This window comes from Ambystoma mexicanum, chromosome 10, assembly GCF_040938575.1.
Source record: "Ambystoma mexicanum isolate Mex_15411 chromosome 10, UKY_AmexF1_1, whole genome shotgun sequence".
NCBI lineage: Eukaryota > Metazoa > Chordata > Amphibia > Caudata > Ambystomatidae > Ambystoma > Ambystoma mexicanum.
The window spans coordinates 1,303,505,189-1,303,528,387 of record NC_090932.1 but is presented as its reverse complement, the minus strand read 5'-3'; the positions used below and the strand labels follow the sequence as shown (position 1 = coordinate 1,303,528,387).

Here is a 23,199-nt window from a genome sequence, read left to right as displayed (position 1 = left end):
GATTGAAAGTATGGAGGCGGTGGGTACCGTTTTATGCGGCATCCCCTACATATGCATACGCTTACATAAACTTCTGACACACATCCACAGCACTTTTCATAGAAAGGGGAGGGTTAACGTGGAGCTTTCTACTGCTGGTGGTGGGCAGGGGCAGACCATATTTCAGACTGCGTGCCTTGTCTCCTTTCAGGCCTTTGGCTCATTCATGAATTGGTTAACTTTTGCCTTGTGCTGCTCTGTGGGGGGGGGATGGGGGAAGGGACTGGTTGAATGTCCTCTTGCCAAGCCCATCATTTGTGAGGATGAGGTTTACTATGGTTCTCTGGCAATAAATTGGAGCTGCTGCTTAGTCTTACAATGTTGATGTTTTATAAAATCATGTGGTACTGTAGCCATTCTCCTACTATATGCTTTGTGTTCATATAGAAACTGTCTGCTCTCAGTGCCAGCCTGTCACGAGTAATGGTGCCAAGTCCTGATGATGATGCTGAAGTGGACGAATTTCCCACAGACGGGGTGAGGAGCCATTTTCAGTGGCTGCAGCTAAACTGGCCTCTCCTCTTTTTGTGAGGAGGGACTTTAGTGTTTATGCATGTGCTGTCCAAAGATGTATTTTCTGTGGGAACGTGCATATTTGATTCTTGGGCTGCTCTACTGTTGGCTTTGTTGCTGAAAGTTTGACTTAACTCTCTCGCTGTCTGTCTCCCACACGCTTATATTTTGCCTCATGCTTGTCTATGTAATGTCTTCGGACTTGCACTTTTCTGCATTATACTCTGTAAGTCATTCATCAATATCCTCAGTGCCCTGTCCATATCCTCTCTACTCACTGTGTTCTGAACCTTTTTACTCATCAAAGCTTTGAAATGTCCTTGGATTGCTCCCATCTCTAAGTTTACACTGCTGTGACCAGTAGAATTTGTACCCCGCTGCTCAGAGTAGTTTCCATACACACACATTTCCGGAGTCTCTTTGAACACTGCTCTGAGATGTTTTGTGCTTGTCTTGAACCTGGATTCGCTGCTCTCAGCTGTTTCCCTTGGGGGTCCTCCGGATAGTGTCTAGTATCCATGTAGTTGTGCTGCTCTGTGAGTAGTCTCCTGTTCTTGCACTGCTATGTAATTTCTCGATGCTAGTGGTACTTTTGTGTAAGACTTTTATACCATTCTCACAGTATTATTTCTGTACGTGGACTGCTTTAAATAGTGTCTCTTAACTTTGCACTTGTGCTATTTTTTGTTTTTACAGGACAACCCAGAGCAAAATGAGGAACGCCTGAAGGAGCAGAGAGAATTGGAGCAGCAGCAGAAGCTCTTTGCAGGGCTTAAGTTCTTCTTGAATCGTGAAGTTCCCCGTGAGCCATTGGCCTTTGTTATCAGGTAAGAATAGTTGGGATTTTATGATTAATGAACAGCAAGGAGTAGTTTGTGCAGGGAGGCCAGTGGTGGATTAGATTATATAGCCATAATCCTAAAAAAAAAAGCAAATGTCAGGGAGATGAGGCGAAGTAAGGATAGCACATCTGTCGACTGTGTTGGATCATTGTGTTTTCTGTGCTTGATTTCTTTTTGGGTGGTTCGTTAATGCTGCAATGAGCGGTATGGAAATATTTTGCTAGGGTTTGCCTTTGTTCATGCTGAATGGGATTTTTCAGTTTTATTTTGCTGTGTGCATTTATTGTTGTTATTATGGCGAATTATTGAAGCATATGTGGTTTATTGACACCGTTTCCTCGCTCTGTGGTACTGCCCGAAGGTGGTGGATCGTCAGGTGACAGTGTGATGTTGTTGAGTTAAATGGGTATGGAGTGGAGGATGGGGAAGAGAACGTGATTGAAGAGATTAAAAGTTGTTCTTAATGTCTGTTTTGAAACTGCTTGAGGGATTTGGCATCTGAGTTTGTGTGCAAAGCAGTTTCATAGGTGTGAATGAGTGGGGCAATGAAGGCTTTCTTTAGAAGGTGGTGAATATTTATTTGAAGGGATTGTGAACAGCACCAGAGTTGTCACAGGGTTGGATTGAACATCAGGGAATGGTTCTGGAAATCTAGCTTTAGCGGTAAGTCTGGGCTTGTGACTCGGACAAGGTACAGTCATTTGCATGTAATGGGAGATGGTGAATGCTTCTTAGTTTGGATGTCTTGGGGTGTGGCTTATTGAGGCTGGGCTTCACCGTCTACTGCAATCTATTCAAACTGCATATCACAAATAAACCTTAATTGCCACGCTAACAAAATAGCACTACTATGCAAAATAAAACCCTTCCTCCCATCTTCCCAACTTCAGGGCTACGGCCCAATCACTGATCTTCCCATCTAGATGGGCAACACACTCTTGGCAGCTGGAATGGGTTCAGATCTCGTATTGTTTAAAGCCATACAACATACCTCAGCAAGAATAATCTCTGACTTTATTATACATTTTTTGCATATCCTCCCACCCCCCCCCCCCCCCCCCCCCCCCATGCTCTGGGAATTACACTAGCTGCTGATATCCTTCCAAGGACATCCAGCCAGCCAATCACCTTTGGATGCATTCTTGTAACCAAGGAGAGTAAGCACAAGGAGTTTCGGTAACCTCCCTTGCGTCCTGCCCTGCCAGACATGCTGGAGCCAGAGGCAGTTTTCGCCAATGAAGGCCGCCAAAGACAAAACAAACAAAGGGACCAAACCTGGTTTGGCGTGCAGAGTAAAACCCAAGAAAAACCTCACAAGTAAGAAATGGCAAAAAAAATGATCGGGCCATTTTGACAGAATGGGCAATACTGCAGCTGAGAATTCAGCCTGCAGTCAAAACACACAATGGTAGGAACATTAAAACACTGCCACCAGCCATTACATGTATTGAGGGTAACATAAAAATGTTAAGTGAGAAAGTTGGGAAAGGGGTTACTAAGTAACCCCCCAGTACTTCCACATAACAGGTAAGTAAAGTAAATTTCACTTTACTACTTTTGCGAACAGTAGTTTACTCAAGAGATGGTATTTAAACCTTAAGGGAAATCCGAAGAACTTCTGTGACACTGCACTGAAGATGCTCTGTGGCACAATATAAAAGGTGATGCCTATGGAGTTTCAGACTCCAAAACCAAAAGAAACCAAGTCCAAATAGGAGAAAAATACAGAGTGAGAAAAAAGGTCTCGGTCACCCTAGGATAAAGATTAAAAGTCCTAACGTCCAGCAAAAGAGCTGGGGGGGTCGCTAAGGTAGAAGGCCATTAGGGAGAATTCTCATTTCTGTTGTAACAGGCTGTCCTTGTAGGACAGCCGCCACCCTGCTGTGTGAATGACAACTAGGCTGTGCATGAATGGGAGAAATCTGCATAAAAGGTGAGGCTTTTTGGAATGAAGAGTCTACCACTGGGAAGAACACCCTGATGAAGAAATTGTGAACGAAGCTTGCTGCATCCTCCTGGCCCGTTGAACAGCCCGGTGAAGCCCTGCTGCACTGAAACTCCTTTTTCTGATCGACAGAAGAAGCTCCGGAAAGGATGACTTGTTCCCTTGGGTTAGTGGGACCAACTAACCCAGAGATGTACTTTGCTGGAAGACCTTCCCCAACTGGCTGTACTACTTTGCTGCTGCTGGAACTGAGTGCCAGGGGTCGAGAAATCCATATTCGAGGGCAACGTCTGTAAGCCGGCCAAAAGCTCCAGGAGTCTCTTGAGGACCCTCCTGAAGCAGGACGACCCAAGCTCGAGTCACCTCACTAGAGTGCTGGACTCGAGGAGTGAAGGAAGCCCAAGATCCGTGCTGGTGCTGTTTACCGAGCGCTGAAACCGCAAAGTGCCGCTGGTCCAAAGAATAGATAATCAAACCAGGAAAAGTATCCCAACAGGAAAAAGTGTGTTTTTTAACAGTGGAATAAGTCACTGTGTGCTGTCTCAATATATGTTCGCTGGAAGAGGATCACCCTTGGCTAGGTGTGTATAATTAACACATAGTACGGTGTCCTGGTGATGGGTGTCTGTGCAGCGCAGAGCCAGCAACCTGTGTTAACACGTAATGGTATGTCCTCATGTATGCTCTCAAATATGTAGGAGCTAAAACACTCTGTTGGACACTTGGCATATATATATATATATATATATATATATATATATTTCTGATGTTTGTTAATCTGCTTAGAATCACATGCTGTGCATAGGTCCGACATCCAGTGGTCACTGCGGAGTATTGCATTTTGTTTTTCGTAGTCGAAAAGGGACGTCGACAAGGCGTGTCTGAAACACTATCCCTATAGTGACGTGCGTTGTACCCACAATCCCTCACGCGTCGAGGTCCCTCAGATTGTTTTTTTCCGCCCAGCTACTGGTCGCCTTTACGCGGAGCTCCTCGAGAGACATTGCAGATTTCATCTCCTCGACCTTTGGTCGTTTTTCCTATATTAATATAGAACATATCGATCCCTCCCTCGACGCTGTTGTGAAGCTGTCTCCGCCGAGCAAGATCTTCGACGGAGGGGACGAGCGGAGGAGATCCTTCGGCGTTGCCGAACACGTGGCCTGGCCTCGCAGGCCATATACAGTAGGGAGAGTGGGGGTTGTGGGACATCTCTGGTTCTTTTCTGAGAATGCCTTTCCTTTTCCCCTTCCTTTCCCTTGGGGTGGTTATCACGATTTATTGCCTCGGCTATGGAGAGGACACTCTTTAGGTTTTGCCCGCTTTGCAAGGGCAAGTTTACTTGGAAGGACAAGCATTCACGGTGTAACCGCTGCTTGCCCCTCGATCACAAAGAGGAAGGTTGCACGGCTTGTCGGCTTCTCAAGCCAAAGACTCTAAAAGACCGTAGGGTCAAGGGGTGGGCGGCCTACGCTATGTCGAAGGCCGACGCTTCACCCACCGTTGCTACCACCGACCGTGACGAGGAACGTGATAACACGACCTCCGCTACGGAAGTCGAAAACCCCCCTAAAGAGCGCACACGCGCTTCGTCGTCTGTCCCCGGCCCCGACGGGCTCGGCTCACGCCCTGCTTATGGGGATGAACACCCCGGCGACATTGACGCACACAAGACCACACATAAGCACACAACCCATGGCTCTTCTTCGTCGAAGGCGAAGAGAGCATCAGCGCCCAAGGAGACGCAGGTTCCACCGGCGGGCTCCTCGGACCGTTCGGGTTCGAAGCCCCTCTCGCAACCGCAGCCGCGACCAGCGACTGGGCTTTCGGCAAATAAGGGCGCCGCCCCCAAATCATCGGCCGGCGCGCATCAGCAGAAAGCGCATGTCGCTGTAGAGCGATCGACACCCATAACGTCGAAACCACAGCCCTCCGCTGACAAACGAGTCGCTGAGAGCTTGGCGAGGATCGTGGTAGCCGACGCCCACAAGCGTTCGCCGAAAGACACATCGAGCGCTACGCAGAGGTCGAAAGACACGCCGAAAAATCCCGAAGAAAGGCAGGGACTACCCCCTTCAGTCGAGGGGACCCCCAACACACCTGAAGGTTTTTCGGAGGGCGACGGGACACTTTCCTCGACGTTGTGGGAGAGGTCGAGCCGTTTACAGCTACAGGACACTATTTTTCCCCCGCTAGACCGCTCAGGGGTACCCCATGAAACCATGGAAAGGCTCCATCATTGCATGGAAAGAATGGAGAGGTTTATGAATACCCAGAACCCTCCCACTCCCAAGAGAACAAGAGAAGGGCCTCAGGAGGACCCCAGGGCCAAAATTCAGAGACAGGACACAGCCTCAGACTTCCATAGTGTGTATGACCTCACGGGGAAAGAACATTACTTGGAGGAGGAGGATGATGATTTTATGGACGATGAAGAGGGACGGCACCAGGAGGAAGGTCTGGAAGACAACCCAGACTTGGTAGGAGAAGGCTTCGGAGAAAATCCAGAAGAAGGACCTTCTCACCCCTGGCAATCCCCATCAGTATATTCCGATACTGATGTCCTGAACCTAAATCCTCCTGACAATTCACCAGTTAGAAACACGTCTCCCATTGACGATCAGCCCACATTCAATGCCCTGTTGCGCAAAGCAGCAGCACATTTCGAACTGGACACTGGGGAGCTCTCTCCCGAATTAGACTTTGTGGAAAGAGTAATTAAGGAGAAACCCCCGGTCAGTCAGACCATTCCCCTCCTCGCTTCGGTGAAGAGAAGAATCATCCCTTCGCTGTCCACACCCGCACTAATCAGAGGGGTTAATCCTAGAATTGAAAAACTTTTCACTCCTTCACCCTCAGACCCGCTGTACATCAGGGGACATTCCATTCCGGATTCCCTGGTAGTAACCAATACAAGAAAGAGAGCAGGGGTACCACTTTCCACCAGTGAGGCACCACCTGACAAGGAGGGCAAGAGGTTATATGCCCTTGCAAAAAGAGTTACATCCTCGGCTGCCTTTTCGGCAAGAATTGCGAACAACAATACTTTGCTCGCTAGCTATGCGGACGCGCAGTGGGCCAAGACGCCGAAGAAGCGCCGGAACCTCTACGTACACGCCTGCTAACAACTATTGGCGAAGGAACCCAGGTCAACCAGAGTATTGTAAAGAACTCTCTGGATGCTGCAGAAACAGCGGGACGTTCCCTGGTTCAGGGAATACTCCTAAAACGCCACGTATGGCTGCGCAACTCAGGGTTCAAACCAGAGACACAGGCGTCTTTAATAAATAAACCTGTTGAAGACTCAAACCTCTTCGGGGAAGCGGTGGATGAGGCTCTAGAGATGGCTAAAAAAGAGTTCGATACTATCAAAACTCTTGACCAAATCTCTAAGTCCTCTACCAGACACGGCTATGGCAACAAACGCTTTTTTCGTGGCCAACGCCAACAACAAAACCAGCAGCAACAGTACCCTGCCACCAATTTCCAAACCAATAGTGGCCAGTACAGCCAAAGAGGCCAGCGCCGGGGCAAAGGAAGAGGTCGGGGGTCCACCCCCAGAGGCTCCCAAGCCCCCAACAACTCCAAGTGACGCGAAGATTCGCGTCCCCTCCCATGCAACACCGGTCGGGGGCCGGATAACATCCTTTCTTCCAGCATGGGAGGGTATAACGTCAGACCGCTGGGTACTTTCCACCGTAGCCCACGGATAATGCATCGAATTCAACAGTTCCCCAACATACAAACCCCCGAGGGGACGACGCATGACACCGGAACATCTTGCCATCCTTCTCCAAGAAGTACAACTACTGCTGGAAAAAGGAGCCATAGAGGTCGTGCCTCTATCTCAGGTAACGGAAGGTATTTATTCAGTGTACTTCCTTGTACCCAAAAAGGATCTAACCATGCGCCCTGTATTAGATCTGCGCCCAGCGAAAAAGTTTATCAAACCCCAAAAGTTTCGTATGGTGACATTACAGGAAGTGATCCCACTGCTATCACAGGGAGATTACATGACAACATTGGACATGAAAGATGCATACTTTCATATTTTAATGTTGCCAGCGCACAGAAAATACCTCAGGTTCATGATAGAGGGCAAACACTACCAGTTCAGAGTGCTACCCTTCGGCATAGCATCAGCACCAAGGGTATTCACGAAGGTGCTGGCAGTGGCAGCAGCCCACCTGCGCAGGTTGTCCATCCCAGTTTACCCTTACCTCGACGACTGGCTCATAACAGGGGATTCTTACGAAACATGCTTCTCCAATACCCAAAAGACGGTAGACCTTTTGTTCCAGTTGGGCTTCTCCATCAACGAAAAGGTCCAGCCTAGACCCCAGCCAAATCAAACAATTCCTAGGGGCTCTAATTCAAACAAAGGACGGCCTCGTCTTCCCCTCCAAAGAGAGGGTCCAAAACATGCTGTTTCAGATCCTTCAATATGTGACCGGTCGAGAGGTGACGGTACGCAAAGCAATGCGCTTGCTAGGCATGATGGCGTCGTGTATTTATTTGGTACCTCACGCGCGCCTGCGCCCAATGCAAGAGTGGCTCAACAGCCAGTGGTGTCAGGCCAGCGGACTATGGGACGATCTAGTGGTGGTCTTGCAGGCCTTAGTTCTCTCGCTACGGTGGTGGATGAAAAGGGAAACCCTTTGCCACACCCGCGGCAGAAGCCACTCTAACCACAGACGCATCCCTCACAGGATGGGGGGCTCACCTATCCCATCAGACTGCTCACGGAGTGTGGACTCCGAACGTAGCATCCAAACACATCAATCTTCTGGAGCTACTAGCGGTGTTCAAGGCGCTAAAAGCCTTCCAGGAACACCTACAAGACAGGACAGTGATGGTCCTTACAGACAGCACCACAGCCATGTATTACATCAACAAGCAGGGGGGAACCCACTCTCCAGGACTGTCCAAACTGGCCCAAAATATATGGAAGTGGGCTCTCAAACAAGACATGTTCCTACTGTCACAACATGTACCAGGGGAACTCAATCTGCTGGCAGACAAACTCAGCAGAGATTTCCCCCTGCCCGAAGAGTATGAATGGCGACTGCACGAAAACATCGTCTTCGATGTCTTCACACGATGGGGATTCCCAGAAATAGACCTGTTCGCAACCCTGGAGAACTCACAATGCCTAAGTTACGCCTCCAGGTACCCCCAGAACCAATCCAAGGGGAACGGTCTGTCGATACAATGGTCAGGGAAATTTGTTTACGCTTTTCCCCCCGACTCCCCTTCTCAACAAGATGGTGCACAAGATGCACCAGGAACAAGTAACCATGATACTGGTGGCCCCAATGTGGGCCCGACAGCCATGGTTCGCTCACTTGATGGAGATGTCTCTATCTCCCCCAGTGAAACTCCCCTGCCCGTACAACATGCTGTCGCAAGACAAGGGCAGGACCCTACATCCATGCCCCCAGAACATGAACTTAGCAGCTTGGCTCCTGAGATCATAGAATTCAGACATCTACAGCTCCCGCAGAGATGCTTGGACATCCTCAGGGAAGCCAGAAAACCTAACACTCGCCACTGCTATTCTAGCAAATGGAAGAGGTTTGTCATCTGGTGCAGGGGTAAGAGCATCAACCCGATTGAATGCTCTCCCACACATATTGTTCTATACCTGACCCACCTATTGGATTCGGGTCTAGTGTTCAATTCCATTAAAGTCCACCTAGCGGCACTTTCTGCATACACCACTTCCCAACTCAAGGTGTCGTGGTGGAAGATCCCTGTTATAAAGGCCTTCATGGAGGGAGTAAAGAGAATACACCCCCCGATAGCTGACCCAGCTCCCGGATGGGACCTTAATGTGGTACTTACCAAACTCATGGGCTCACCATTCGAACCCATGCACAAAGCATCTCTTAAACACCTCACTATTAAGACTGCTTTTTTAATAGCTATCACCTCCATCAGGAGAGTAAGTGAACTTCAGGCTCTTTCTGTTCTAGACCCCTTTGTTACAGTTCACAGAGATAAGGTGGTTCTACGCACTCACCCAAGGTTTGCTCCGAAATTCATCTCAAAATTCCACGTAAACCAGTCTATAGAACTACCAGCGTTCTTTCAAAATCCTTCCAACTTGGGAGAAAGGACTCTGCACACACTAGATGTGCGCAGAGCGGTCATGTTCTACATGGAAAGAACCAGACCACTGAGGAAGACTAATCAGTTCTTCGTCTCGGTGGCAGCAGGAAGAGAAGGGGATGCAGTTTCAAAGTCCACTATTTCTAGATGGATTGTTCAATGCATCACTCTCTGCTATACTCTTGCTAAGAGAACTGCCCTTTAGGCCAAGAGCACATTCTACTCGAGGCACGGGGGCGTCCATAGCATTCATTGCAAATGTTCCCCTTGAGTCCATCTGCAAAGCGGCTACCTGGAGTTCTGTGCACACCTTTACAAAACACTACTGTCTAGATGCACACTCTAGATCTGACTCCCAGGTGGGACAGGCAGTATTAAGACATCTTTTCTCTACTGTTCCTTCTCATAACCCACCGCCAACTCCGGGTACTGCTCGCTAGTCTATGCACAGCATGTGATTCTAAGCAGATTAACAAACATCAGAAGACAATGCATTATTTACCGTAAAAGCATTTCTGATGGTTGTATCTGCTTAGATTCACATGCGCCCACCCTTCCTCCCCGCTCGGATGGAAGGAACATAGACTTCCTTTTTTATCTCTCTTTTCTGTACTCACTCACGTCTAGAAGGCTCCCTCAGGGCAGAAAAATCCAGAGGGACCTCGACGCGTGAGGGATTGTGGGTACAACACACGTCACTATAGGGATAGTGTTTCAGACACGCCTTGTCGACGTCCCTTTTCGACTACGAAAAACAAAATGCAATACTCCGCAGTGACCACTGGATGTCGGACCTATGCACAGCATGTGAATCTAAGCAGATACAACCATCAGAAATGCTTTTACGGTAAGTAATGCATTGTCATATTTCTGAGGCTTGTGGAATCTGCTTAGATCACATGCTGTGCATAGGCCGACATCTAGTGGAAGCTGCGGAGTATTAGTTTGTTTTTCGAAACTCGAAAATGGGCGTCGACACAGGGCGTGCCAGTAATACTATCCCTAGTGTGACGTCCACTGTACCCAAGATCCCTCACGCGTCTAGGATCCTCAGATTGTTTTTTTCCGCCATACTGGTCGGAAGCATTTTGCGGAGTCCCCTGGCCTTAGCCATACTTTTGCTAAAATATTAATTTATTTACATCCTTCCCCATCCCAACGTCGAACTTCGACACTCGACGCCGGCTGGAGAAGAAATCGACCGTCGGCTGCTGCACGACGGATTTGGGCCTCGGAAGGCCTCGGCCCGGCCCTTGGAAGGCCTCTGACCTCGGCCCGGCCCTTGGAAGGCCTCTGGCCTCGGCCCTGCAAGTAGGGAGAGTGGGGGGTTGTACATACTCTACACTCTTGGTATATAGGTACACCTTATACATTTCCTACACTTAACAGCCCGCTGCCTCAAGGTGCGTATGGAGGGTACCCCTTTTCAATTCTGCCCCAAGTGCAATCGCAAATACCCTTGGGTCGACAGGCACGCCACGTGCAATCTCTGCTTGCCGAGGTACCACCCCGAAGCGAACTGCAGAGCGTGTAGTAGGTTTAAACCTAAGACACTAAGGACCGTTCGAAGCGTTGGGCCCACCACGCCAGGCAAGCGGCCATGGCAGCGGAGGGCGCCTTCAGCGATGCCGTACTTTCGGACGGCGAGGGCATTACGGCGTCAAAAGACAGCCGAGTGCAAGTCCCCGACCTCGGAAGGCCGTCCGGCAGGGCGGCTATGGGGAAGACCCCCGGCGACACAAGCGCTTCACACACCACACACACTAAACACACAAAGTCCAACCGAGACTCGACGACGTTGAGTTCCCGGAAAGAGGCGCAAACAGAACGGTCAGATTCGGTGTCCTCTGGGCGTTCTCGATCGAGATCGCCCCATGACTCCAGGCAATCATCCACTCTTGCCAAGAGTGCCTCGCTCCCTAGGCTAACAGAAGTTCGATCGTTGGAGGACGAAGATGACTTCCACCCCCAGGCCGTGCTCCAGGAGTCGGAGCCCGCAGACAAAATCAGCGAGGCCCCACGCTTGAAGAACAGGTACCCTACCCCCGATCCTCGACGCCAGGTGTCAAAAAACTCCGGAGCCACAAAAGGACAGGGAAAACATTTCTCCAGCATGGGGTCTGGCATGGATTCACATGCTCATGAATATTCCCCGTCGTCAGGCTGGGAATCCTCGGTAAAGAAAAAACCAGTATCAGTTTCGTTTCTGATCTGTCTTTCGTAGTAATAACCAATCACTGGTCTCTGCGTCATACTGACCACAGCCAATGACTGCCCTCTACCTAAGCACCGCCTCTGGCAGCCATCTTCAGATTTTTACCGCACGTTCATGTGTTGGGATCCTCGTGCTATTGCTCTCGAGCGTTAGTGCTATTTTTTCGCGCTTTTTCACAAAAACTTCGATTCTTTCGGTCAAAAGAGCCTCAAGCTCCACCGATCCTACATCCGATCAACGGGGACCCGTGTCGGATTCATCTGTGCCCCTCAAGGGTGAAGATTTCGTCGAGCTACACTTCGGAGGACTCCAGAAGCTTCTCAGGCCGGGTCTCGGAGATGGCCCAGGAGAAGGGAAGCTCGACGCCCGGAAAGCTGTTCAGGGCCTGCCCTGGATGCCAGCTGCAGAACGTCTTCAAGGAGGACGAACACTCTTTCTGCCTTTACTGCCTTCATGGGGACAAGACGCACGTGGAGAAGGACTGTGCGTTTTGCGGCAACATGTCGGAACGGACCATGAAGGACCGCCATCAACGTCTCGCCAGCTGGCTGGAGGGTAAGAGCCCGTCTGGCGAGAAGAAGAAGAAATCTGAGCGGTCTTCTAAGACCTTTGAGGGCGCCCCGGCGACGGGGGCCCAACATAAGGCCAAGCACCGCGAGTCCGCTGGCACCGGGAGCGCCGAACGGTCTGGCTCTACGGGCGCCAGGCAGGGCGCACCCTCCCCGGCACCATCAACCACGAGCCAACGCTCTGGGTCGGGTAAGAGGAAGGCCGAGCACCCGGCGAAGCTCCTGGAGAGACCCCGGTCGAGCTCTAAGGCAGAGGAGGAGCGTGGCAGTGCCCCCTCCCTCAAGGATAAGGCGGTGAGCGCACCTAAGGTGGTGAAGGCCTTGATCCATTCGACCAAGCCCTCTATCGAAACGGTCGCGGCGGCCCTGGCCCAGCCTGTGGAGGCTGCACCAGTGGTGGCGGCCTCGGGGCCCAGAATCTCCCTGCCTCCTCGGAGGGAGTCTTCTTTCGTGCCCATCGATAGGACCCCCGTGAAACCCTCCGTGGGGAAGAAGGGGGGGCAGGGCGTCGTCGTAGATTCGGCCTCAACCTCAGAAGAGGAACTGATCGAGGTCTTAAGCCACGGCCTAGGCGTGGAACAAGACCAGCCCGTCGGAATGGGCCCCGACGCAGGTGACGACGACATCGTCGAGGATACCGACGGGGCCCCTGCTCGCCCGTCGGATTCCCCTCTGCCAGCGCCGCAAGACAACTCAGCGGCCATTTTGTTGGCTATACAGTCCTTATGCTCCGAGATAAGGACGAGACTACCGTTACCGACGGAGGAACCTCTCCCGTCGGGGGATCCAGAACCGGGACCTTCTGGTGTTCCCCCTACCAAGAAAAGAAGGATCCATCCACCGCCTCCTTTTCAACCGTCGCGCCCCGTCCAGCCCTCCTCCCCGTCCACCCGAGGGGATGATACGGGGACTGACACGGCAGCGACGGGTACGGACGACGAGGCATACGACGAGGATTTTCCGTCGTCGCCTCCCCCCAGGGCTTCTCCGCCCGACGAGATTGGATCGTTCCACTCAATGATCGCCAGGGCATCCGAGCTTTTCCAACTCTGCCCTGAGGAGAAGAAAAAGGAAGGCTTCCTTTACCAACGGCGCGAGACCAAGAGGAAGACGGTCCTCGCAGTGCCTCTGTTGGACGACATTTGGGATGAGGGCCTTTCCCTCCTCAAGAACCCTTCCACGACGCCAGCGAAAAGAGACCGGTACGAGAAAAAGTACCGGGTCCCGGACTCGGCCCCCCTATGCCTCCGGGCGCAGCCTACCCCGGACTCCGTCGTCTCCGCGGCAGCCAGGAAGAAAGCGGGGGGGGTGCGGCCTCCACGTCGACTTCCCCGCCGGACGGCGAGGGAAAGAAATTGGATGCCATGGGACGCAGAGTCATCTCGTCGGCGGCGACGACGATTAAAGCGGCCAACGCCTTGGCTATCGTGGCCCGCTACGACAGGGAACTCTGGTACAAGATAGCTCCCCTGCTGGATTTTCTGCCGGACGACAAGAGGGCGGAGGCCCTTGAGATCCTGCAGGAAGGTGAGGTGGCCTCGGACCACGCCATCACCGTGGCGACGGACATCGCCGACACTGGGTTCCGCCAGATGGGCAACGGCGTTTGCCTTCGACGTCGCGGATGGCTCAAGGCTACGGACTTTCGGCAGGACGTCCAGACCAGGGTCCTGGACATGCCCTTCGACGGGAACAACCTGTTTGGGAAGACAGTGGACGATTCCCTTCAGGCCATCAAGGCGGATACTGAGACGGCCCGGGCCCTTGGAGTACTGCAGCAACGGCGGACGCCCTTTCGGAGCGGCGGAGGCAAGGGCGCCTCCAAAGGTTCCGGCGGCGGTTTCGCTTCCTACCGTCAAGCGGCCCGCTCGTCGTCGCAAGAGGCCTACAGAGGACGAGGCAAGTCTGGCGGCCCCCGCCGTCGTCGCCAAGGCGGCAAGGCCGCGTCCAAGCAGGATTGAACCGGCCGTGGGGTCGGGCCCCCACCGAAGCACCCCGGTGGGAGGCCGGCTGGCGGGCTTCGTCAGCGTGTGGGAGTCCATCTCCACCGACCGTTGGGTGCTGGACGCCCTGGCCCGGGGCCACGCGCTCGAGTTTCAAAGAAGGTGCCCGCGCGTCCCCCCCGTGGCCAGGAAAGAACTTCACGTCCCTCAACTTCTCCTGGAGGTAAAGGCGATGCTCAGAAAGGGCGCCATCGAACTCGTCCCAAAGAGGCTTCGGGGCTCCGGAGTCTACTCGCGTTACTTCCTCGTGAAGAAGAAGACGGGAGGATGGCGCCCCATCCTGGACCTGCGACGCCTGAACAAGTTCATCAAGGCGCAGAAGTTCCGGATGGTCACCCTCCAGCACGTCCTGGGTCAGCTGGAGGAAGGAGACTTCCTATCGTCGTTGGATTTGGAGGATGCCTACTTCCACATTCCCATCCTAAAGGGGCACCGAAAATTCCTCAGATTCGTGGTCCAAGGGCGTCATTACCAGTTCAAAGCCCTTCCCTTCGGACTGCGGTCGGCACCCAGGGTTTTCACCAAGTGCCTCGCACCGGTGGCGGCGCAGCTGCGCCGCGAGGGGATTCACGTCTACCCCTACCTGGACGACTGGCTCATCCGCGCCAAGACGAGGGAGCTCGCCGTGGTCCACACGGCAAGGACCGTCCAACTCCTCACGGACCTGGGATTCTCCGTGAACTACGCCAAATCCCACCTGGTGCCCGCGCAAGTCGCACTGTTTCTGGGAGCGAGGCTCGACACAGTGTCCCTTCTGGCCTCCCCGTCGGAGGAGAGGACCAGGACCATCTTGGGCAAGGTGCAACGGATGTTGGTGGCCGACGCGGCCAAGGTGAGGTCCATCAAGTCCCTCCTCGGGATGATGTCTTCCTGCATCTACCTCATTCCCATGTGCAGGCTCCGGATGCGCCCGTTGCAAGAGTTCCTGGATGCGCGCTGGATCCAGACGACGGGCAGCTTCGAGGAAAGGATCAAGCTCGACGAGAGTTTCCGACGAGCGATACGGTGGTGGGGCACCCGCGCGCATCTGACGGCGGGCATGGACTTCCAGACCCCAGCCCACCAGGTGACTGTGACCACGGATGCCTCCCTAGAAGGGTGGGGAGCGCACACCGAAAATCTGCACGCAAGGGGACTCTGGCTCCCGACGGAGAAGTCCCTGCATATCAACGTCCTGGAGCTCCGTGCAGTGTTTTGGGCTCTCAGGTCCTTCCTTCCGTCCCTCAAGGGCAAGGTGGTGAGGATCTTCACCGACAACACCACCACCATGTTTTACATCAGGAAACAGGGCGGAACCAGGTCCCCAGCGCTGTCCAAGGAGGCGCAGGACCTGTGGCATTGGGCCGTCGCCCAAGGGATTCTTCTGGTGCCGTTTCATCTGGCAGGGATAAAAAACACCATCGCCGACTCACTCAGCAGGGAGCTGCGCTCGTGCCACGAGTGGGAACTACGGCAGGATCTGGTGGATCGCCTCTTCCGACGGTGGGGCACACCCCAGATCGACCTGTTCGCGACGGCGACGAACACCAAGTGCCGGAGGTTCGCCAGCAGGTTTCCCCAGACGAGGAGCATGGGCGATGCTTTCTCGTTCCCCTGGGAGGGCCTGTTCCTCTACGCGTTCCCTCCCTTGCCTCTGCTAATCCGGCTCGTCAACCAGCTCAAGAGGTCACGGTGCAGGATGATCCTCGTCGCACCTGCGTGGCCGAGGCAGATATGGTTCCCGGACCTTCTGGACTTGTCGGCGTCCCCGCCAATCAAGCTGCCGGCGGACGCGGATCTACTCTCCAGGGAAGGAGGCGCCATCCTCCACCACGACCCGAAGTCGCTGAACTTGCAGGCCTGGCTCCTGCAGCGCTAGAGTTTGGAGGATACGACATACCGGCCGACTGCAGAGAGGTTCTTGCAAAGGCCAGGGCGTCCTCGACTCTTAAATGCTACGGACACAAATGGAAGAGGTTCTCTGTCTGGTGCCACGCACAGAAGATTAACCCTCTACGGATTACGGCTCCCCAAGTGCTGCCGTACCTGCTGACGCTGGCCAAAGCTGGTCTGGCACACGCGTCCATCAAGATTCATCTTGCTGCGATCTCCCGATACACCAGAACCACGGGCCGGACGTCCTTGTGGTCTCATCGTCTGGTGAAAGAGTTCATGAAGGGACTGTTCAGATCGTTCCCGCCGGTGAAGGCTCCGGCCCCGGCGTGGGAGCTCAACGTGGTACTGACCAAACTCATGGGACCTCCGTTCGAGCCTCTGCACTCGGCCCCGTTGAAGTTTCTATCGTGGAAAACAGCTTTTCTCGTGGCCATCACCTCCGCACGACGAGTGGGAGAGATCCAGGCCCTTTCCTGCAAGGCCCCGTACTTGACTTTCCACGACACGAGGGTAGTGCTCAGGACGCACCCCTCCTTCATGCCCAAGGTACCGTCGGACTTTCATCTCAACGAACCCTTGGTGTTACCTGTGTTCTTCCCGTCGCCTTCGTCGCCGGCTGAGAGGACTTTGCACTCGCTGGATGTAGCTAGAGCGCTGAAGTTCTACGTGGACCGCACGAAAGGTTTTCGGAAGACGTCACAACTCTTTGTGAACTTTGGACCTGTCAATCAGGGGAAGGCTCTCTCGAAGGCTTCCATCTCCAGATGGCTCTCCGGCTGTATCATGTACTGTCACCGGTTGGCAAACCGACCGCTGCCTGGCCGTCCGAGAGCCCATTCCACCAGAGCGATCGCAGCTACCACGGCGTTCCTATCTGGTGTGCCCCTGCTGGACATATGCAGGGCTGCTACGTGGAGGTCGACGCACACCTTCACGAAATTCTACTGCGTCGACCGGGATTCCAGGGAGGAGTCCAGGGTCGGCCAAGCAGTGCTGCGCAACCTGTTCGCCTGAGGTGAGCCTGGTGAGGAGGTAAGATGCTTAATGTTGAGTTGATGTGATGCTTAATGTTGAGCCTTTGCCACCTCCCGTGGTTGTGCATGTGTGTACTGCTATGTATTCTTTATTCATGAGCATGTGAATCCATGCCAGACCCCATGCTGGAGAAGGAACAAGTTACTTACCTGTAACTGTTGTTCTCCAGCATGGGTCTGGCATGGATTCACATGCGAACCCTCCCGCCTACCCCTCTGCGGCTCTTCACTTGGTCATACTGCCACTTCACGTGCTTCCAAATCTGAAGATGGCTGCCAGAGGCGGTGCTTAGGTAGAGGGCAGTCATTGGCTGTGGTCAGTATGACGCAGAGACCAGTGATTGGTTATTACTACGAAAGACAGATCAGAAACGAAACTGATACTGGTTTTTTCTTTACCGAGGATTCCCAGCCTGACGACGGGGAATATTCATGAGCATGTGAATCCATGCCAGACCCATGCTGGAGAACAACAGTTACAGGTAAGTAACTTGTTCCTTATCCACTCACGGGGAGGGGGGAAAACAGCAGAAGCAGCCTTTGCACTCTTCCACACCTGTGAAACACACCACTCCCCCTAAACAGACAGACAAGACCAGTTCTGCTGATATGTCTAAAACCAGAAAATCTACTCAAGATAAATCCCAGAGACTTGCTGAAAGTCATTCCGAGTTCCAAAAAATGGTCCAGTGAAGACATAGATAGGGTCATGTCAAGGATGTCGTCTTTGGCTGATTTTTACGATAAAAATCCAGACCATTTCCGTTCGTATGATCCACAAGGGGCGACACCCTCAGGCTCTAATGATCCCATCCCCCCGAGTAAGAAGCCCCGGTTTGAAACACCGATGAGGTCTAAAGACCCCTTCGAGGTACAACCATACTCAAGACCGTACTCACTGTATCAAGGAGAGGCTTCCTTTGGTGAGGACCAAGAATTTGGCATAGTAGAAGAGCAAACCGGGATGGGATACTATGGGGATGATGAGGACCAAGAAGAGGAAGACCCTGAAACCTACAGAGTAGATTCCCCAGTAGAAAACGAAGCCCCGGTTACCGACTCCCCTGTCGCTAACCAACCCCTCCTAAATGAGGTTCTCGCACGTGCAGCAGAACGTTTCCACATTGACACCCACGGTGTCCAGGAGGAGAGGGATTTCGCAGAGGAGTTAGTGGGAGAAAGGAGGCCTGTTCCCCAGACCATCCCGATCCTTAAGTCCATTCAGCGAAGAATAGACCCGTCCCTGGTGAACCCGAACCTCACCAGAGCAGTCGATCCCAGGGTTGAAAAACTTTTCAGGGCACCCCAGTCTGACCCTCTATATAAGAGGACACACCCTTGTCATTGTCCGAAGCTCCTCCCGACAAGGAGAGCAAAAAACTATATGGTTTCGACAGGAAAGTAGCCTCAACGTCCGCCTATCAAGCAAGGATTGGAAACTCCACCACCCTGTTGGCCAGCTACAACTGCCATCAGTGGGAAGAAGTCGCGGCACTCATAGCCTCTACTCCTGAACCTTTAAAGGGCCAGTTAGCTTGGATTTCCGCAGAGGGTAGAGCCGTGTCTGGTTACATTTTGAAAGCAACCTTTGACGCCGCGGACAACGCAGGCAGATTGATAGCAGAAGGCACTGTTATCAAGAGACATGCGTGGTTACGGCAGTCTGGTTTTAAGGCAGAAACACAGGCATCATTGTTGGACAAACCGGTGGAAGCCGATCTGTTTGGTAAGGCGGTCGAAGACGCACTGAAGAATGCCAAGGACGAATACGAGACGCTCGAGTCCCTTGGCCAGTTAACCAATAAACCCCCTAACCAGAGAGGGAATAGTAATTTTCGTCGCCCACGCGGCCAAAATTCCCAGAGAGGATCTAACTATTCCCAGGGGCAGGGTACACAGTGGAACAGCCAACAGTCTACCCAGGGTTACGGCAGGGGTAATAGAAGAGGTCGTGGTAAAGGCAGTCAGCCCCAGCAAGGGAGGCGGCACGCCTCCACCAAAGCAGTGACGCTCAGTTCAGGGTCCCTTCTCACGCAACCCCAGTAAGGGGACGCATTTCCAACTTCACCCAGGCTTGGGAAGGGATCACATCAGACAGATGGGTGCTGTCAACAGTATCCACAGGGTACTGTATAGAACTACTGCAGCGTCCCGGGAACCATCCTCCACGACAAAGAGTACACTCTTTAGAACATCAGAAGATTCTCCTCGAGGAGATCGCCATTCTGCTAGAAAAGGACGCGATAGAACTCGTCCCGGGACACCACGTAAACAAGGGTATTTATTAAACTTACTTCCTTGTGCCAAAGAAAGATTTGACAATGCGCCCAGTATTGGACTTGCGGCCTGCCAACAAGTATGTCAAGCCCCAAAAGTTTCGTATGACTACGCTACAAGAGGTAATACCCCTCCTAAAAAAGGGGATTACATGGCAACCTTGGATATGAAAGATGCTTATTTTCATATTTCCATGTTCCCAGCGCACAGAAGGTACTTGTGCTTCAAGGTGGACAGTCGACACTACCAATTCAAGGTACTGCCCTTCGGGATAGCTTCAGCACCAAGGGTATTCACCAAGGTACTGGCGGTGGCGGCTGCACACCAACGCAGGGAGGCAATCCCAGTGTACCCTTATCTGGACGACTGGCTCATAACGGGGGAAACCCCAGTAATTTGCAGGACAAACATTCAAAGGACTATCGACCTCCTCCACGAGTTAGGCTTCTCAATCAACGAGAAAAAGTCAAGCCTGGTGCCAAGCACCTCCAAACAGTTCCTAGGAGCAATCCTAGATACTCGAGAGGGGTTGACCTTTCCTTCAGAGGAAAGAATTCAGAATATACTACTGCAAATTCCGCATTATCAGTCCGGTCGCCAAATAACGGTACGCAAAGCAATGCGTTTACTGGGCATGATGGCGTCATGTATTTACCTGGTTCCCCACGCGCGCCTGCGTCCCATGCAGGAATGGTTGGCGAAACAGTGGTCTCAGGCAAGTGGTCAGTGGGACGATCTAGTGGTCGTTTCGCCAACACTAGTACAAAGCCTTCACTGGTGGACAAGAGAGAATCTCGCACAGGGGAAACCCTTTTACGATCCCGAAGTACAGGCAGTAGTCACTACCGATGCATGTCTGACGGGGTGGGGAGCTCACCATCTCCACCTCACAGCTCAGGGTCTCTGGTCTCCCTCAGTGGCCAAGAACCACATCAACCTGCTAGAGCTTCTGGCAGTATTCAGAGCGCTTAAAGCGTTCGAGCCCCACCTACTAAACCTGTTAGTGCAAATCCGGACGGACCGCACAACAGCCATCTTCTACCTGAACAAGCAAGGAGGGACTCGTTCGCCAAATCTGTCCAAGCTTGCCCAGAAAATCTGGATATGGGCACTCAGACGGAACATCTTCCTGTCATCACAACATGTTCCAGGGGAGCTCAATTCCCTAGCGGATGCTCTGAGCAGAGACTCCCTCCCAGAGGAACACGAATGGGTTCTACAGAGAGAGGTCGTAGAAGATATCTTCTCTCAGTGGGGTTTCCCCACTATAGACTTATTCGCCACAAGCGAAAACAGACAATGCCCAGGATTTGCATCCAGGTTCCCCAACCAGACTCCCAGGGGGAACGCCCTGTGGATGAACTGGTCAGGGATGTTTGCATACGCTTTTCCACCAACTCCTCATCAGGAAAGTGGTGAACAAGATGAACAGAGAATCAATGACGCTCGTCCTAGTTGCTCCCATGTGGGCAAGACAACCGTGGTTCCCATACCTACGCAATATGGCGGTGTGCAAGCCCATCAAACTTCCAGCCTGGTACAACCTACTATCCCAGCACCAAGGTCAAACAGTGCACCAGCAACCCAACTCAATGAACCTGGCAGCATGGACATCTCAATTTACCACAGAGGTGTATGGACATCCTAAAAGAATCTAGGAAGCCAAACACAAGGCACTGTTACTTTGACAAGTGGAAGAGGTTCGTTATCTGGTGCCAGAGTAGACAAATCAACCCTGTTGATTGCACTCCTTCCACTATTGTTACATACATGCTCCACTTGCTAGATGCAGGATTGGTTTTTAACTCACTGAAAGTACACCTGGCAGCCCTGTCGGCATACACTACTTCCCATAGCAAGGTCTTGTGGTGGAAAGTACTAGTAGTTAAAGCCTTCATGGAAGGAGTAAAGAGACTTCACCCTCCTATTTCAAACCCACCACCAGGGTGGGACCTTAATGTGGTGCTAGCCAAGCTCATAGGACCCCCTTTTGAGCCCATGCATAAAAGCAGTCTCAAACACCTGACTTATAAAACGGCCTTCTTAGTAGCTATTACTTCTATAAGAAGGGTCAGTGAAATTCAGGCTCTGTCAGTGCAGGATCCCTTCTTTACTGTCCATAAAGACAAACTGGTTTTACGCACACACCCTATGTTCTCACCTAAGTTTATATCAAAATTCCATGTAAACCAGTCCATTGAGCTTCTGGCTTTCTTCCAGTACCCTCAAAGCTCGGCTGAGGTGAAACTACACACCCTAGATGTGCGTAGGGCGGTCCTCTACTATGTAAATAAAACCAGACAGCTAAGAAAAACAGATCAACTGTTTGTCTCCGTAGCTACAGGCAGAGAGGGGGATCGCGTCTCTAAAGGTGCCATCTCGAAGTCTCTGAAATAACTCTGCCTTTCACGCCAAGAGCCCACTCTACTAGAGGCATTGGGGCCACTCTGGCTTTCATTGCAAATGTACCCCTTGACACCATTTGCAAAGCAGCTACTTGGAGCTCTATTCACACTTTTACTCAGCATTACTGCATTGACACCCATTCCAAGGCAGATACACAAGTGTGACAAGCGGGTCTAAGACATTTATTTGCTCTTGACCCTTCTCACATCCCACCTCCTTCAGGTACTGCTCGCTAATCTATGCACAGCATGTGATCTAAGCAGATTCCACAAGCCTCAGAAGGGATACATTACTCACCGTAATCGTATTTCTGATGCTTGTATCTGCTTAGATTCACATGCGACCCACCCTTCCCCCCCCCTCGGAGATAAAGCGCATGATTGCTTGTAGTTTTACCTTTTTTCTGCTTGGATTATCTGTACTCGCGCTACTCCTCATGCTACCTCATGTCAGAAAAAATACAATCTGAGGATCCTAGACGCGTGAGATGATCTTGGGTACAGTGGACATCACACTAGGGATAGTATTACTGGCACGCCCTGTGTCGGCGCCCATTTTTGAGTTTCAAAAAACAAACTGTAATACTCCGCAGCTTCCACTAGATGTCGGCCTATGCACAGCATGTGAATCTAAGCAGATACAAGCATCAGAAATACAATTACGGTGAGTAATGTATCATTCATATATATATATCATTTTTTTTTCTTTTTCTGAGGCTTGTGGAATCTGCTCAGATCACATGCTGTGCATAGGCCGACATCTAGTGGATGCTGCAGAGTAGTAGTTGTTTTCGAAACTCGAAAAGGGAAGTCGACAGGGCGTGCCAGTGTTACTATCCCTAGTGTGACATCCACTGTACCCAGGATCCCTCATGCCTCATGCCTCGAGGTCCCTCTGTTTTTTTCTGCATGCTAGACGGACGCGTATAGAGGAGATCCTTTCGGCGATAAGCCATTGACGTTTACACAATTACGATAGTTTTTCTTTCTATCCTTTCATCGACTGTCGAAACACCATGCTGGTGAAGAAAGAAAACTGCCCGTCGGAGACCACCGCGACGGACTGTTCGGCCTAGACAGTAGGGAGAGAGAGGGGGGGGCATTATAGTATGCATATTCTCCCCTTCCTACAGATTGTTCACCCAGCTGCCATTTCCATAACCCATAATTATGGAAAATACAAAATACACCATTTAAATTTTGCCCTATGTGTAACCGTAAATTTCCCTGTGCGGACAAACATTTAGTTTGTAATTTGTGTCTCCCAAGAGACCACGCCGAAACATCTTGTCGATCGTACAGGCTCTTCAAGCCTAAGACGTTAAAGGCCCTGAAGGTAGAGTGAGCCTTTAGCGAAGGCAGTGACGCGTA

General features: G+C 52.0%; 1 protein-coding gene across 4 annotated transcripts in view; it reads left to right on the top strand.

The window, feature by feature from the left end:
* Positions 1–23,199, top strand: part of PES1 (pescadillo ribosomal biogenesis factor 1) — a 297,019-nt gene that overhangs the window by 175,376 nt on the left and 98,444 nt on the right. For all 4 annotated transcript variants that reach the window (XM_069619320.1, XM_069619321.1, XM_069619322.1 and 1 more), the window contains 2 exons: positions 427–516; positions 1,249–1,379. In XM_069619320.1, the coding sequence (XP_069475421.1) occupies positions 427–516; positions 1,249–1,379 (221 nt within the window). The remainder of the gene's footprint in view (positions 1–426; positions 517–1,248; positions 1,380–23,199) is intronic.